At 48.5% G+C, this 14597-nt stretch overlaps 1 protein-coding gene across 2 annotated transcripts in view; it reads right to left on the bottom strand.

Moving 5' to 3' along the window:
- CABLES2 (Cdk5 and Abl enzyme substrate 2) overlaps positions 1–12809 on the bottom strand; it is a 49481-nt gene extending 36672 nt beyond the window's left edge. Inside the window, exon 1 of one of the 2 annotated variants that reach the window (XM_075901085.1) lies at positions 12268–12809. In XM_075901085.1, the coding sequence (XP_075757200.1) occupies positions 12268–12764 (497 nt within the window). In that variant the 5' untranslated portion in view covers positions 12765–12809. The remainder of the gene's footprint in view (positions 1–12267) is intronic. The other variant, XM_075901086.1, reaches the window with a different exon arrangement.
- Positions 12810–14597: the final 1788 nt, after the last annotated feature.

Here is a 14597-nt window from a genome sequence, read left to right as displayed (position 1 = left end):
GTGTACTAGTGCATGGGTCCCCAAACTGGGGGGTGCAAAGAAATTCCGGGGGGGGGGGGGGGAGAGAACAAGGTGACCCAGCCTTCCTCGTCAATCTCCCTCCTCCCCCAGAAAGAGCCCAGTCCCGTTTGTCCACTCGGGAAGACCTCAAAATGGCCACCTTAAAAGGGGAATGCCTGCTCTGCTCTTAAAAGGCCAATATATTTTGGTGCTATTTTGGGGGGTGAGGCATGAAAGGAAGTGTGATGCTGAAAAGTTTGGGAACCACTGTTCTAGTGGGAGAGCCAACTTGCACTCCACCGCTGGAATGGTCACTCATTCACATGCCTCATTAAAATAAAAGCATCCAATGCAACAGAACTGCAACATCTCCAAGCGATAGACTGAGAAAGGAATCTATACAGAATACATTTGTAAAGAGCTTTCATTCTTCTGTCAAACCAACAGTCCCCATGCTCTAGATCCTCTAACACAGAATCTAGCTAAACCACCAACCCTACTCTTCTGAAACTCAAGTTCAGATGCCACCTTTCACCTGCTCACTCCTAGAAAGATTGTAGGGAGCCAGTTTGTCCTCTGAGGCCTCAGTTCAATAGCAAAAAAAATGGGATTTACAATGCTATTCAGATTGCTAATTCCTTGGAAAAACACTGGATGACAGGCATAATAATGTTCAAACCGTCTCTCCAAAACCCACTTCACCTCACATAGGGAAGACTGTCACATTATTTGGGTCACTCAAGAAAAAAACCATTACATTTAGAAATAAAACTTTTAAAAACTCCAATTTCCAGTCTCAGCGAGGGACACATGTTGAAAACAGTATTTAATTTATATGTTATTTTTAACGTATGATAAAAGGATGTTTTTTAGAAATAGGGTTGGATGGGTAACGTCCTTCTGATAAGGAACGTTAGATATTGTTTAACTGAATAATTGTGTAACTGCACCAAAACTTATTGAACAATAAATAGTCAAGCAGCACTTTAAAGACTAACAGAACATGTAGATGGCTACCCCTCTGAAGCTTCAAAACTTTGGTTACATGATTTATTCAATAGTCCCCAGGGGCAAGACCAGTGCATTCCCAGCCCCTTTCTTGAGGAGCCTCCTGAAATCTTGCCTCGCTGTCTGTATCAGATGTGGCAGGTGAGATATAGTTCACGAGGGGAGCCGGTTTAAAAACGGGCTCCTGCCTGCCACCCCACGCTGCTGCCTCTGGTACAGGGGCTGTTACCACCCCCTCTGTCCACAGGGGGCTCAAGCTCCCCACAGACAGAGGCTGCGTGGGCATCCTGCCTGCCTCCCCACCCTCCCATGCTGCTGCCTCTGATAGAGGCAAGAATCTGAGGGGGTGGGGGGAGAGGAGAAGAGGCAGCTCCATGAAGCTTGTGTTTGTGGGGAGCCAGTTTTTAAGCTGGCTCCCCTGAGCACTGGCTCCAGCCTGCCCTCCGCCCCCGCAGGAGGCAGCAAGGCCAGGGAGGGATGGGGGACAGGTGGCTCTGTGAAGTTGGCAAATGTGAAGAGCTGGCTTAAAAGCCAGCTCCTCAGGTATACTGGCTCCCACTGGCACCGCTGCCTCTGATAGAAAGGCAGCAGGGCAGGGGTAGGTGGGGGTGGGGAGAAGACGGCTCTGCGGGATCCGATGTTTGTGGAGAGCAAGTTTAAAAGCTGGCTCCCCCGCTTGCTGCCTCTATATTAGAAGCAGTAAGGGAGAGGGAGTGCATGTAGTCATTAGGATTAACCGATAAGTCCAGGCTTATCTGTTAATCATTTACACAACTATAGTTAACATCCCTGCTTCTGACATTTCCTTGACTTTCAAATATCCCCAGAGATTGGCCAAGCTCTTGCACCCCTCACCTGCTAGCTTGAGCGCTCAAACACCTCCCATCCCTCTGCCTTGACTCCTGCACCAACTGCCCTGAACTCCTCCTCATCTCCCCAACCTTGACTCCTGCGGTCCCCAGCCCTGAGCCCCTTTTTAATGACATGAGCAACACTGGGTAAATGTGCTAGTCTTTTATAATGAAAAGTGTTAGGCAAGCTGAATACAGGGATTATTTCCAGCATGCTCAGTGGCAGACTAATCCATAGGCTATGGACAATATGAAAGTCCCCCCCGGAGAGCCAGAACCTGGGTGCGATCGGAGGGACCACCAATGCTGCAATTGAGAGATCAAAATCAGACCAGACAGAGAAGAAAAAGAAAGCAATTCAAGCTTATAAAACGTTTTTAAACTGATTTTCCCACTAGGAGATAGTTTGTTTCCTGCCAGAGTACATGACTAACAAAAAGTAGCAATACACAAGCTACTTTCAATTGGGATAAGCCCTAGATAAGCCAACCAGCAACCTACAGAAATTATAGGACAATTCTGCTGAAAACAAGCCAACGCATGTTATAAGCAAACTTGGCACCCTGACCCTATTCCTTCCCCCTCTTCAGCCAGGCTGAAAGGCAGACCAGGCAGTGGTCAGAGCTGCCCAGAAAGCCCAGCCTTTGTTGTCACTCCCTGGGTCATGTCGCTGCTGGTAGGACTCAAGGGTAGGTACTATGAATGTCAGCGTGTAGTCAACTATACAACTGATAAGCCCAGGTTTATTGTATAGTCAATGACACGCATTGACACCTTGCTGCCTCTGTATCAGAGGCAGTGTGTGGGGAGGGGGGGAGGGGAAGTCGGTGCCCGTGAGGAGCTGGTGTTAAGCAGGTTCTCCACAGCACTGTATCTGCCTGCCCTTACCCATCCCCATGCTGCTGCCACCTCTGAGAGCCAGCAGTGTGGAGGGTGAGGGGGGCAGGCTGGAGCCGATATGTGCAGAAAGCCGGATTTCAAACCAGCTCCCCGCAAGTATCAGCTCTGAGGATCCACCTGCTTCCCCACTTGCTACCTCCTACAAGTAGGTGGGATAGGGGGGAGGAGGCAGGAGCCAGTGCTGGGGGGAGCTGGCATCCCTCAGCACCAGCTCCCCAGTGCCGCCTCCACCCCCCACACTGGATGTGATGGGGAGGAGGCAGGGGAGGCTGCTGCAAAGCAACCTCTGTCTGCGGTGGGCCGAGCTCCTCATGGACAGAGACTGCTCCACATCCCACAGAGCAGCTTCTGTCTGCGACAAGCCTGAGCCCCACTGGCAGGAACTCTGGTTAACCAGTTACCCAATAAACATGCCAGTAAGGCTTCTTACTAGGCAACCAGTTATCCCTACACAAGACTGAGTCAAGAATTTCCTCTTTTCTTGTGGGTTCCAGAATTAGCTGCTCTAAGAAGCAGTCATTAAAGTTTCTTGAAACTTTCTCTGCATCCCGTCCCGAGGTGACATGTACCCAGTCACTACAGGGACAGTTGAAACCCCCCCATTATTACTGAGTTTATTTTTAGAGCCTCTAATCTCCCTTAACACTTCACAGTCATTATCACCATCCTAGTCAGGTGGTCAGTAATATAACCCTACTGCTCTATGCATTTTTAGAGCATGGAATTTATCCATAGAGATTCTATGAAACAGTTGGGTACATTTAAGCTTTTTACTTCATTTGATTCTACGCTTTCACAGAGTGCACTCCATCAGAACAACCTGTTCTGTTCCTTCCAGTCAGTAACTGGAGGGTATAAAATATGTCCCATTGATTATCCTCATTCCCCCAAGTTTCTGTGATGCCCATTATATCGATATTCTAATTCAATACAAGGCAATCTAGTTATTTAGACTTCTGCTGGGAGGCAGCAGGCAGCCCTGCAAAGATCACAGCCAGAGAGGAGCCAAACAGGAAGGGCACCTTCTGTGCAGCTCCTGCTTGCTATTAGCCCAATTGCAGTGGCCTCTACACTCTGCCTGGGCTTGCTCAATGCCTGTGCCCACTGATTACCAGTTTTGGTGCCCCTGGAGGTGTGGGGGCCCAAAATATTTTTCTGTGCCCAGGGCCCCCAATAACTGTTAATGGACCTATGACCTCACCCTATAAATTTTAAGGGTACAGATTGTGGGAATGAGCACTCCTCTAATAGGATTACTTTGCTTACTGTTAAGGTAACAATTAAAAGACTTTAAATTTAACTACTTTGTAAAGGTAAAACTAATAGTTTACATTAGATCATAAACATAATAGCCAAAAACCAAGTATTAGCTATGTGGGCGTTTAAGAGCTCTACATCTGAAGAAAGCCAAAATGTTTTTAGCTCAGGGCAATCAGTACGTAGTTACCTGCTTTATTAGAAATACCTCAGGTTTGTTACAGAATCTAAACTTCATTATAGTTCTAGATCACAAAAGCAAAGAAGAAATTTTAAAGTCAAATCTTTTGCTCTGCAGTTTCTTCAATGAAGGATCAGACATTTCCAGGGATATTTAGCTTCACAGTTACACAGCTTTAAGTATCTTTCACAAACAGAAGGTAGATAATGAAGTTTAGCTCTGGCAAACCCACCGGTTAAAACATTTCTTATGGGGAATTTTATAGAGCTACATAAAAATGGGTCACTGGCTACCTGAAGTTCTTACTGAAAAAAAAGCTGAGACAGTTTGTCTGTTTTTTGAAGGAGCTCTTTGAACTGGTGGTAACTAACCTGCATTACCCGTCTCATTCCACTGTAAATGAATAGCTTGCAACAAATGGAAACACATCCTAGTGCTATTAAAGCCAATATGTTACCCAGAATGGCTCTATGATTGCTCACAACAGCATCCCATATGCTATGTCAACAGTATACAGCACCACGGGGGCATGCATTTATGCATTTCAAATACAGACAAGGTAGAATGGCTATCAGTTCAATCAGCTAAGCAGTTGTAAGTTTCAATAGTCCACTCATCTGCAGCTATTGAGAGGGGCTCCTGCTCTAAGACTTACGGCAAAAAGTATCTGACAGTCTAAACATCCACTCATCGCGCACACTCAGCTCTCAGAAATGGGTACGGCAGTTGCACACCATGAGCTCTCTGAACCCAGGTGCCAAAACGGAGGGAAGACGCTACTTCACAACATCTGTTTTGGAGGGAAAGATTGTTTTAAGAAAGTGAATTGAATAGATTGTTTCTGAAAAATAAACTGAGATCCCAAACAGATTTCAAAGCCAGAGAATACAATTTTAAACACAAAGCAGTAAAATCTCACTAGTTTGTTGGGTGGGAATGGGAGAACACTGAAAAGTCACTGAATAGAGCAATAGAGATGTAGCCATGTTAGTCTAGTCCAGCTGAAACAAAAAACAGGACTATGTAGCACTTAAAAGACTAACAAGATGGTTGATTAGGTGATGAGCTTTCGTGGGCCAGACCCACTTCCTCAGATCAAATACAGCAAGTTTGCTAATAAGTAACATACCTCTCCATGAATACTGCATCACTACATACATTTGACAATTATAATTCATGGTATTTCAGTAACTATAATTATAGGAGACTACTGTGAAACTAATGAAGTCTCGAAACCTTGCTACAGAATCTGCTAGGATATTTTTGCTGAGCAGGTGGAATGAAACCCCCATTTTTGTTACAAGTGGTTAGCTTAACATTGTTTATGAGGACATCTCAATTGGCAGCCTTCATTTTTTGCTGTCTCAGAAGATGGCAAGGATTGGACTGGTGCAGACATAATGTTGGTTTCACTTCTAACGGCATTTTTTCCAGAACAGGGTGCTGGTGTGACTTACAGGCAGGGCATGTGAGGTAGAAAAGGCACAGCTGCATCCTTTCTAGAACATACTGGATTCTAATGCACTGGTCAATGATATTTTCACAAGAAAATCGTCGCTTTGAAAAATTATGGCAATGGCATGCAGATAAGAACAACTGCAAGTATAATTAAATCTGCACATAGATTTCTCTTGATTGGTATCATAAAAGATATTTATAAAAGCTGTTACTCCCCTTTAGATGTTGTCAAATGATTTAACTGGTCAGTCACAATGGAAATTTTGCCTGAGGACTCTGACCAGAGTGCAGAGTACATCAATGCATGTTTTCTTTCTTTTATGGACATAGCTTCCATTTGTTGCTGTTCTGTTTGGTGAATTGTGGGCATGAATATTAGGATGATTGGTGGGCACAACGGAAGCTAGCCACACAAATGTTAACCTTTACACCCACAATTTGTTTGTGGCTGAAAAGACAGCCAGGCACAAGTTATGCTCATAAAAACACTACTGGCTAAATGCGGAGTGGATTAATGCCTGGCTAACATTTAGACAAAAGAATGAAGTGTAAATTCCAAAGTAATTCATTTCAGCTATACAAAGCATGCATGCCACTACTGTACTTGTGCCTGCAGACTGCAAGCTCTTAAAAAACTGGGAACTTGGATCTTTGTTTAGTATCTGCTGCTCCTTGTAAAGTACCGTACATGGTCAGTGCACTATCAAAATATATTTGAAGTCTTACAAAACACAAAACTTAAGGGCATAGAAAGCCGACTATTTTGTGATTCTACCATCTGCTGGGGTCTCTGTTATGATCTCATATCAAACATTTTTCAAACGATATTTGAACAAAATGTTGCCCCATCCATATGGCTCAAAGATGTATGTTTGCAGAAATGGCTTAGAGATAAAATGTTTCTTCAAGCACGAATGACAATGCTGCAAAGTATAACATCAAGGGTCACAGATATAGATACTTGACTGGATACTTCTGACCTTTTACATAATAATTTGATGGTGGCCATCAATGACAAAATAGCAACGATTTAAAAACTGTCAGACAACTATATATCATATTTTAATACCCACCTATAAAATTCTAAATAAACTTAAGCCATTTCTGATTTACCAGCATTTTGAACAGTTCCCCCAATTGCTAAGCCAAAAACAGCTTAATTTGGGAAAGTGGCTGCATGCAGAATGGCACTGTGGCTTAGATCTGGCCCAGATACTTCTTTGCAGGTGAAACTAAATGCACAGCAGATGTATTTCACAATTATTCCTTGCATTAGTGCCATACCAAAACCAAAACCCCACAAGTGCATAATATACATGACATTGTTTAATTGTTGCTACCATTTTCCATGCTTTCATAACCTGACTATTTTCAGAGCCCTCAGTTATCTGATCCATGACAAACTGCCAATTTCCAGCCCAGCTGCAGAAATTCATTAAGATCTGGCAATGCTCCTCTGATCACCTCCTCCCTCTCTTGTTAGCCTTATTCTTTGAAAGAATAGAGCAAGATGGAGGAAACAGGGAGGAGGGATGACAGGCAGAAAAAGTAAGGTGGTGAAAGAGCATATTTGTAATTTTAGGTATTCTGCCAGTCTGGATGTAATCTTGCTTTTCAATTTGCAAGTTATAGCCAGCAGTATTTTAAAACTGGGTGTTCAGATTTATAAAGCAGCTCAAGAAAGAAAGCACAGTTAGCATATTCTGTCAGGCTAAATATTAATAAGGGGTGTGTTGGAATTTTCTACCCTACAGGCTTGTTTTTACTAGACAACTGTATACCAGCTGTGAGTAACTGATCATCATGTCACTGTCTAGTCAAGTTTAGACCTGAGCAACTGTGTTCATCATAACATTAGCCAATATTCATTAAACCAGGGGTGTCCAAACTTTTTTCAAAGAGGGCCAGATTTGAAGAAGTGAACATGCGTGAGGGCCGTCCCCGCACTCTCAGCCCCAAGGCGGAGGGCCCGCAGGGTCGGAGGCGGGCGGAGAGCGCAGGGCACGCCGGCCTCATGGCGGCCCGGGGGCAGGGTGAACCCGCAGCCGAGCGGGGGAGTGGGGCTGCAGATGTGCCCTACAGGGCAGGCTCTAGGACCGCGGAGGCCATGGGCGGTGGTGGCGGCGGCGGCGGCGTGGCCGGAAGCGGCGCACTGGGCGCGCCAGTTCAAAAGAGCGCCGGGGAGCCAGGAGAGGGGGAGGAAGCGGGGGCCGTATTAAATTGGAACACGGGCCGCAATTGGCCCGTGGGCCGGACTTTTGGACATGCCTGCATTAAACCCTCCACCTAGTAGAGCTTAATCATGATGTGCTGTGGTCTATACTGACCAGCTGAATTTAGCTAACTTGTTTGCCAGAAGTTGGGAATGGGCAAGAGGGGATGGATCACCTGTTCTGCTCATTCCCACAGAAGTACCTTGCATTGGCCACTGTTAGAAGACAGGATACTGGGGTAGATGGACCTTTGATTTGACCCAGGATGGCTGTTCTTACCTTGGCTCTTCCCAATTACATTCAAACATTAACAAGTTCTTCAGTGAAGCCACATCCTAATTAGCAACACTACGTAAATACATTTAGAACACTCGCTGTAATAATATGGATGTCAGTGCCACGGAACCAACAGGTGTGCCCCAGTATTACAGGGGTATTGGATAGGTTATGAATACATCAAGCTGAAGCTTATTTACATGACATTTAAGTGAGCTGTCCTCAAATTTAACTGCTATATAGCAAAAACTGATAATGTAATATGTTACATAGGATATCTACTATTTAAGTTCCAGAGTCCCACTACAATAAGCACAATTCTTTCCCCATTGTTTTGTACAAGATTTGGGATGATTTAAAAAAAAAAAAAAAAAGCAACTATCATAGGGACCTCGAGAGGTCGAGTCCAATCCAGTCCCCTGCCCTCATGGCAGGACCATTGTGAAACTATTGTGAAACATTTTCTGCTCCATATTACATAGAGCAGTGGTCCCCAACCGTTTGGGGTTGCCGGGCGCCAGAGGGCGTGGCCGTTCGCCCGCCCGGCGCCCGGGGCCCCCCCATAGCCGCATTCCGGGGCCAGCGCTCTCCCCCCCCCCAAGCGCCGCGCGCCTGGGGCCGGCGCTCTCTCCCCCAAGCGCCGCGCTCTTCCCCCCCCCCCCCCCAAGCGCAGCGCGCCCGGGGCCGGCGCTCTCTCCCCCACCTCCCCCAAGCACCACGCGCCCGGGGCCGGCGCTCTCTCCCCCAAGCGCCGTGCGCCCGGGGCCGGCGCTAGCGCTTTCTCCCCCCCCCCCCATGCGCTGTGGGGTGTGAATCTGCAGCGCCCCGGGGGCTGGCGCTTACAGTGCGCCACGCGCCCGGGGCCGGCTCTGGCACCGCGCATGCGCCACGTGCCTGGGGCCAGGCCAGCCCTGAGCACTTGGCGGGCGCCGAGAAATGCCCCCGCGGGCGCCATGGCGCCCGCGGGCACAGTGTTGGGGACCACGGACATAGAGGATTCATTGGCTAGTGCATATGATGGAATAAAAAAAAAAAAGTCATCCTATATAGACAATAGAAGCTTATTCCACTGAAAATACATAGCAGAATTTTTGATCCTTTGTAGACACACAGACAACTTTCCAAGATCCAAGGCTGAGCCTAGTTATTTATTATAGCACCATAGATGTCCATGGTGCCTCTTCAGACAAAAATGTGACCAGTCATTGAGCTAAACAGATTACCATCCAAATTAGATACTGAACAGGGAGACATGACTTCAAACAAGGAGGAGGAAAATATGATAAGGAAGGGAATATTTACATGCTATAAAGTTACAAGGCTGCTGGTATAATACACATTGTGTTAATTCCTTATCATTAACTTGGCACAGGAAGGGGAGGAGTCAGCACTGAACAGTAGTTTACATATCCAGTGGGATTTCTTCAGCCTCCACTGCTGTACATATGTAAAACTGCATGCACACAATTTTGCTCCTATTTCTATACCATGCAAGACACCTACAGGTATATAGGTGTCTATACCTGCAAAGAGCAAAGTAGAGATCCAGGTGGAAATTTCCCTCAAGAGTTTTAATTATGATTTTAAAAATCAAAAGGAAGTGCACAGAGTCAGAATATCTCCTGTTACTTGTACCTTCATTGAAAAATAAAGAGCTGTTTGTTATTAGTTTTCACCTGGAAGAAAACAATGCTGTTGATCAACAGCACTGTTTCAGCTAGCTAATATAGAATCATAGAACCATAGAGCTGGAAGAGACCTTAGGAGGCCATCAAGTCCAGCCCCCTGCCCAAGGCAGGACCAGTCCCAATTAAAATCAACCCAGCCAGGGCTTTGTCAAGCCGAGACTTAAACACCTCTAGGGATGGAGACTCCACTACTTCCCTAGGAAACCCATTCAAGTGCTTTACCACCCTCCTAATGAAATAGTTTTTCCTAATATCCAACCTGGACCTCTCTCACCGCAACTTGAGACCACTGGCCCTTGTTCAGCCATCCGTCGCTACTGTGAACAGCCTCTCTCCAGCCTCTTTGGAACCTCCCTTCAGGAAGTTGAAGGCTGCTATCAAATCCTCCCTCACTCTTCTCTTCTGTAGACTAAATAGACCCAACTCCCTCAGCCTCTCCTCGTAGGTCATATGCTCCAGACCCCTAATCATTTTGGTTGCCCTCCGCTGGACCTTCTCCAATGCATCCACATCCTTCCTGTAATTGGGGACCCAGAACTGGACAAAATACTCCAGATGTGGCCTCACCAGAGCTGAGTAAACATGGAGAGGGAAGCCTGGACCTGCATATAAAGACTTTGTGGACAATGCCTAGTACACCCTTGGTAGACAGGTGTGCTGTGCAGGAAGATATTACAGCGCAACACTGTTTCTTCAGATCTTATGATGCAATAATCTGTACCGTAACCTATAACATGTAAAAAGCTAACATAAGTTAGGGCTTCTCTCTCTCTCTTCACTGTTTTATTGGCGTAGAAGATTGGAAAATGGAAGTGGAGGAGTGAGGAAAAGAACAGGACAGCAAGACAAATAGGTCACTCATCATAAAAGGACTGGTGTAACTATCTTCACTGATGCTGGAACCTTCATGTGTCCTATGGATCATAGGACATATCCATTTCCTTCAGCTGCACTGAACTACATTGATCAGATGCATCAGAGAAGCCATCTGGCATTACAGGACTAACAACATTCCTATTTAAGCACTGTAATCAACTTCTTAAGTTCGCAAACTACTGACCTATGGGATTCATGTCTTTGTGCTATTGTTTCTGCCCCTCAGCACTGTATTTGTATGAGATGACTAGAATAATTGTTTCAATTTAGAACGTACATTTCAAAGAGCTCATAAATCGATTTTATAAATCGGCTTTATAAATTGACATTTCAGACTAGTAAAAATTCCCTTAAAGTCCAGTCATACATTCACTGAAACAGTGTACCCATCTCTGCAATTCACCCACCACCACCTATGGCATACAAGACATTGATTAATATTGCTCATGAAATAATAGTATAAACAAGAACCAGATGATTAGAACAAGGTACACAGAGAAGAACGGAGATTAAGGGGAACAAATTATAGCTGTGTCACTGGCCAGAATTGTGTTCAATTGTATCAGCATGATCTGGGTGGAAAAAAACCCTCATTGCTGAACTACTGGAAATCTATGATCACTCATAAACCAGTACAGGATTTGTATTACATTTAGTCAGAAAACCGTGTTCAAAGTAACACAAAACAACCTCTCCCTCTCAAATTGTGACCACTCATTGCACCTGCATCACTGTATTACCAAATAACTAAACATTAGCTGCTTAACAGACTTTTGTAAGGCTCAAAAGGAAGAAAAAGTTTTTCTGCAAGGAGCATGCCTACTAGTAACAACGGATCAAGTCAGGGTAAGAGTACAGAAACACAGATCAGCTGGTTTGTGCCCAGTCTCAAGACAGACAGATGTGAAAATGACCTGACCTCCTAGATCTCAGGCTGATAAGGACATCCCCCGCCCCCCCAAGAATTCACTGGCTGGCTCTAATAAGGGAGACAGAAAGGGAAACATGCTCCCACTCGCAAAAAAAAAATAAACATCCATGCAGGAGTACTAAGGGATTCACATTGACCGAACCCCACGACACACACTATTAGAGACAAGACGCGCAGCTAAAGGCTTACTCCTAAGGAACCTCAACAGAAGGAGGATGGCCACAACATAAGACAACTCGGGCGCCATACCAAGCCCACAGCTTTGGGGCACAGCCCCATCTCCCTTCCATCCCCGGGAGGTGCCCCCAACTTTCTGAGTCCGGCTCTCCGCCGGCCAGGAGAGGGGACAGGGCAGCCCCCTTCTCACCCCACCATTTCCAAGGCAATAAACAACATTCCTGGCCCTTAGGCTGGAGCGGAGTTCGCAGGGCAAGGAAGAGGGGTCTCCGCCAAGCCCCCTCCAGGCCCAGCCCCTGCACAGGGCTGGAAGGGGAGCAAGTGGGGCTCCCCCCATGGAGGAGGGGGAGATGAAATGCAGCCGCTTCCCGGGCAGGCGAGGGCGCAGGGCCCCCGCTGGATGGGGGCGCGGAGACGGGACCCAGGCGTCCGCCCCCCTCCCCGCGCTCACCTTTGCCGCTGCACCTCCAGCGTGAAGCCGCCGCCTCCTCCCGGGACGATCTGCGTGGGGCTGAGCAGCCCCGGGGGGGCGCCGCCCGCTTTGGGCCCCCCCGGCAGCGCAGGCGGCGTGGGCGGCTGGGGCCCGAGCTGGCTGCCCAGGAGCAGCGGGGGCAGGAAGGCGGCCAGCCGGGGCGGCTCCGCCTCGCCCATGGCCCCCACGGCGTGGGCCGGGGGCGCCCCGCTGGGAGGGCGCGGCGGCGGGCAGGGCAGCGGGGCGGGAAGGAGGCGCGGGTGGGCTCCGGCCGGCTCCGCCGTCGTCTCCTCCGCCGCCGAGGGGGGCGGGGGCGGCTTGTGCGGGCCCAGGCCGGGGGGCCGCCCGTCCAGCGAGATGTTGTTGAGGAAGTAGAGGGCGGCCTGCCGGCGCCGGGAGTCGCCCCGCTTCCTCGGCGGGGGCTGCTCCCGGGGCGGCCGGCTGGCGGGAGACCCGCACGCCGCGGCCGCCGCCATCCTCTGCCTCAGCCGCTGGCTGCGCGGCCGCCTCAGCCAGCCGCCGCCCCATTGGCCGCTTCGCGGCGGTATGCAAATGAGGAACCGGCCGAGGCGAGCGCTCATTGGCTCAGCCTGCTCGCCTCCTCCTCCTCCCCGCCGTCCTATTGTCGAGTCTGCCCCGCTGGCCTTGCCGGGTCCTAAAGCCGGGAGGCGCTCCGGGCGCACAAAGGATGCGCTGAGAAGGAGGCACAAAGGGGGCGCCGGCCCTAGCGGTGGGGGCACAAGGCGCCCAGCCCCCTGGAGATGGGGGACACAAGGGGACACACCACCAGAGTGGAAGCACAAGGGGACACTCCCCAAGTATGGGAGACAAAGAACATAAGAACGTAAGAACGGCCGTACTGGGTCAGACCAAAGGTCCACCTAGCCCAGTATCCTGTCTGCCAACAGTGGCCAGCACCAGGTGCCCCAGAGAGGATGGACCAAAGACAATGATCAAGCGATTTGTCTCCTGCCATCCCTCTCCAGCCTCTGACAAACAGAGGCCAAGGACACCATTTTAACCCCTGGCTAATAGCCTTTTATGGACCTAACCTCCATGAAATTATCTAGCTTCTCTTTAAACTCTATTATAGTCCTAGCCTTCACCGCCTCCTCTGGCACGGAGTTCCACAGGTTGACTACACGCTGTGTAAAGAAGAAAAGGCACCCGCAGAGGCGGGGTGCAAGGGAGTACCAACCTATGGGCATACAAGGAGACACGACCCTGGGGGTGGGGCATAAAGAGACTCGCTGCTTGGGTGGGGAGCATGAAAGGCACCTGTTCCCTGAGGCCAGACACACAGAGGACACAAATTTGGTCATAGGACCTATTGTGCCTGTGAGCGGTTGAGCAAGTTATTTACTCTCTTTGTATCTGACCTGCGTAGGGTGACCATCTGTCCCGTCTTTACCAGGACAGTCCTGTATTTAAGGTCTGTTCTCAGCATCCTCACTTTTTTAAAAAAACGGGCCCATTGTCCCATATATCCCCTGCAACAGGGAGTGGGGAAGAGCCACCAGTCCTCATGGCTTCAGCTGCCGGAGGCTCCTTCCCTCAATCACACCGGTGCACAGGAAAAGGCCTGGGAAAGTTTGAATTTCATTTCCTGTTTGGCCAACATGGTGAGCAGACCTCAGAGCAGGCAGTACACTTCAGCAGCACACAAGGGCACCATTTCGGGAGAGCAGGGGGGCCAGCAGCCATGCGTACCAGGATGCGGCTTGCTTTTCTTTCTGTTCCCCAGACTATCAGGGAGCGAGGGGAAAGTACTTGGATTCTGTGCATGCCTCTCACTCCTGGCTGGTGAAGAGAGGGGGCAGAGGAATAATTCATGGCATGCAAAGCACTTTCCCCTTGCTCCCTGATAGTCCAGGGAATGGGAAGAAAAGCAAGCCATGTCCTGGTATGCCTGGCTGCTGCCTCTTCCCCCTCTCTCCCAAAATGGCACCTTTGGCAGCATACCTGACCATGAATGCCCAGAGTTGTGAATGAGCTCCAGCATGGAGCATGTAGGAGATCCGGGACCTGATTGTTGTGTGGGGAGAGAAATCTGTTCAGGCAGAACTACAAAGCCGCAAAGGAAAATGTTGATTATCTATGCCAAGATCGCACAGACCATGGGTGGAAAATGGATACACCAGGAATGTCCAGCAGTTCCATGTGAAAATAAAAGAGCCCAGGCAGGCATACAAGATGACAAAGGAAGCAAACAGAGATTCTGGGTCATTGTCATTGAGCAGCTGCATAGAATTCTAAGGGGGAGCCATCCAGTGTCCCAACCCAGTCCGTGAATTCCTCCCAAGAGTCTT

The sequence above is a fragment of the Pelodiscus sinensis genome, chromosome 18, assembly GCF_049634645.1.
Source record: "Pelodiscus sinensis isolate JC-2024 chromosome 18, ASM4963464v1, whole genome shotgun sequence".
NCBI classification, from domain to species: domain Eukaryota; kingdom Metazoa; phylum Chordata; order Testudines; family Trionychidae; genus Pelodiscus; species Pelodiscus sinensis.
The sequence above is the reverse complement of the archived record's forward strand: the minus strand, read 5'-3'. Positions and strand labels throughout refer to the sequence as shown.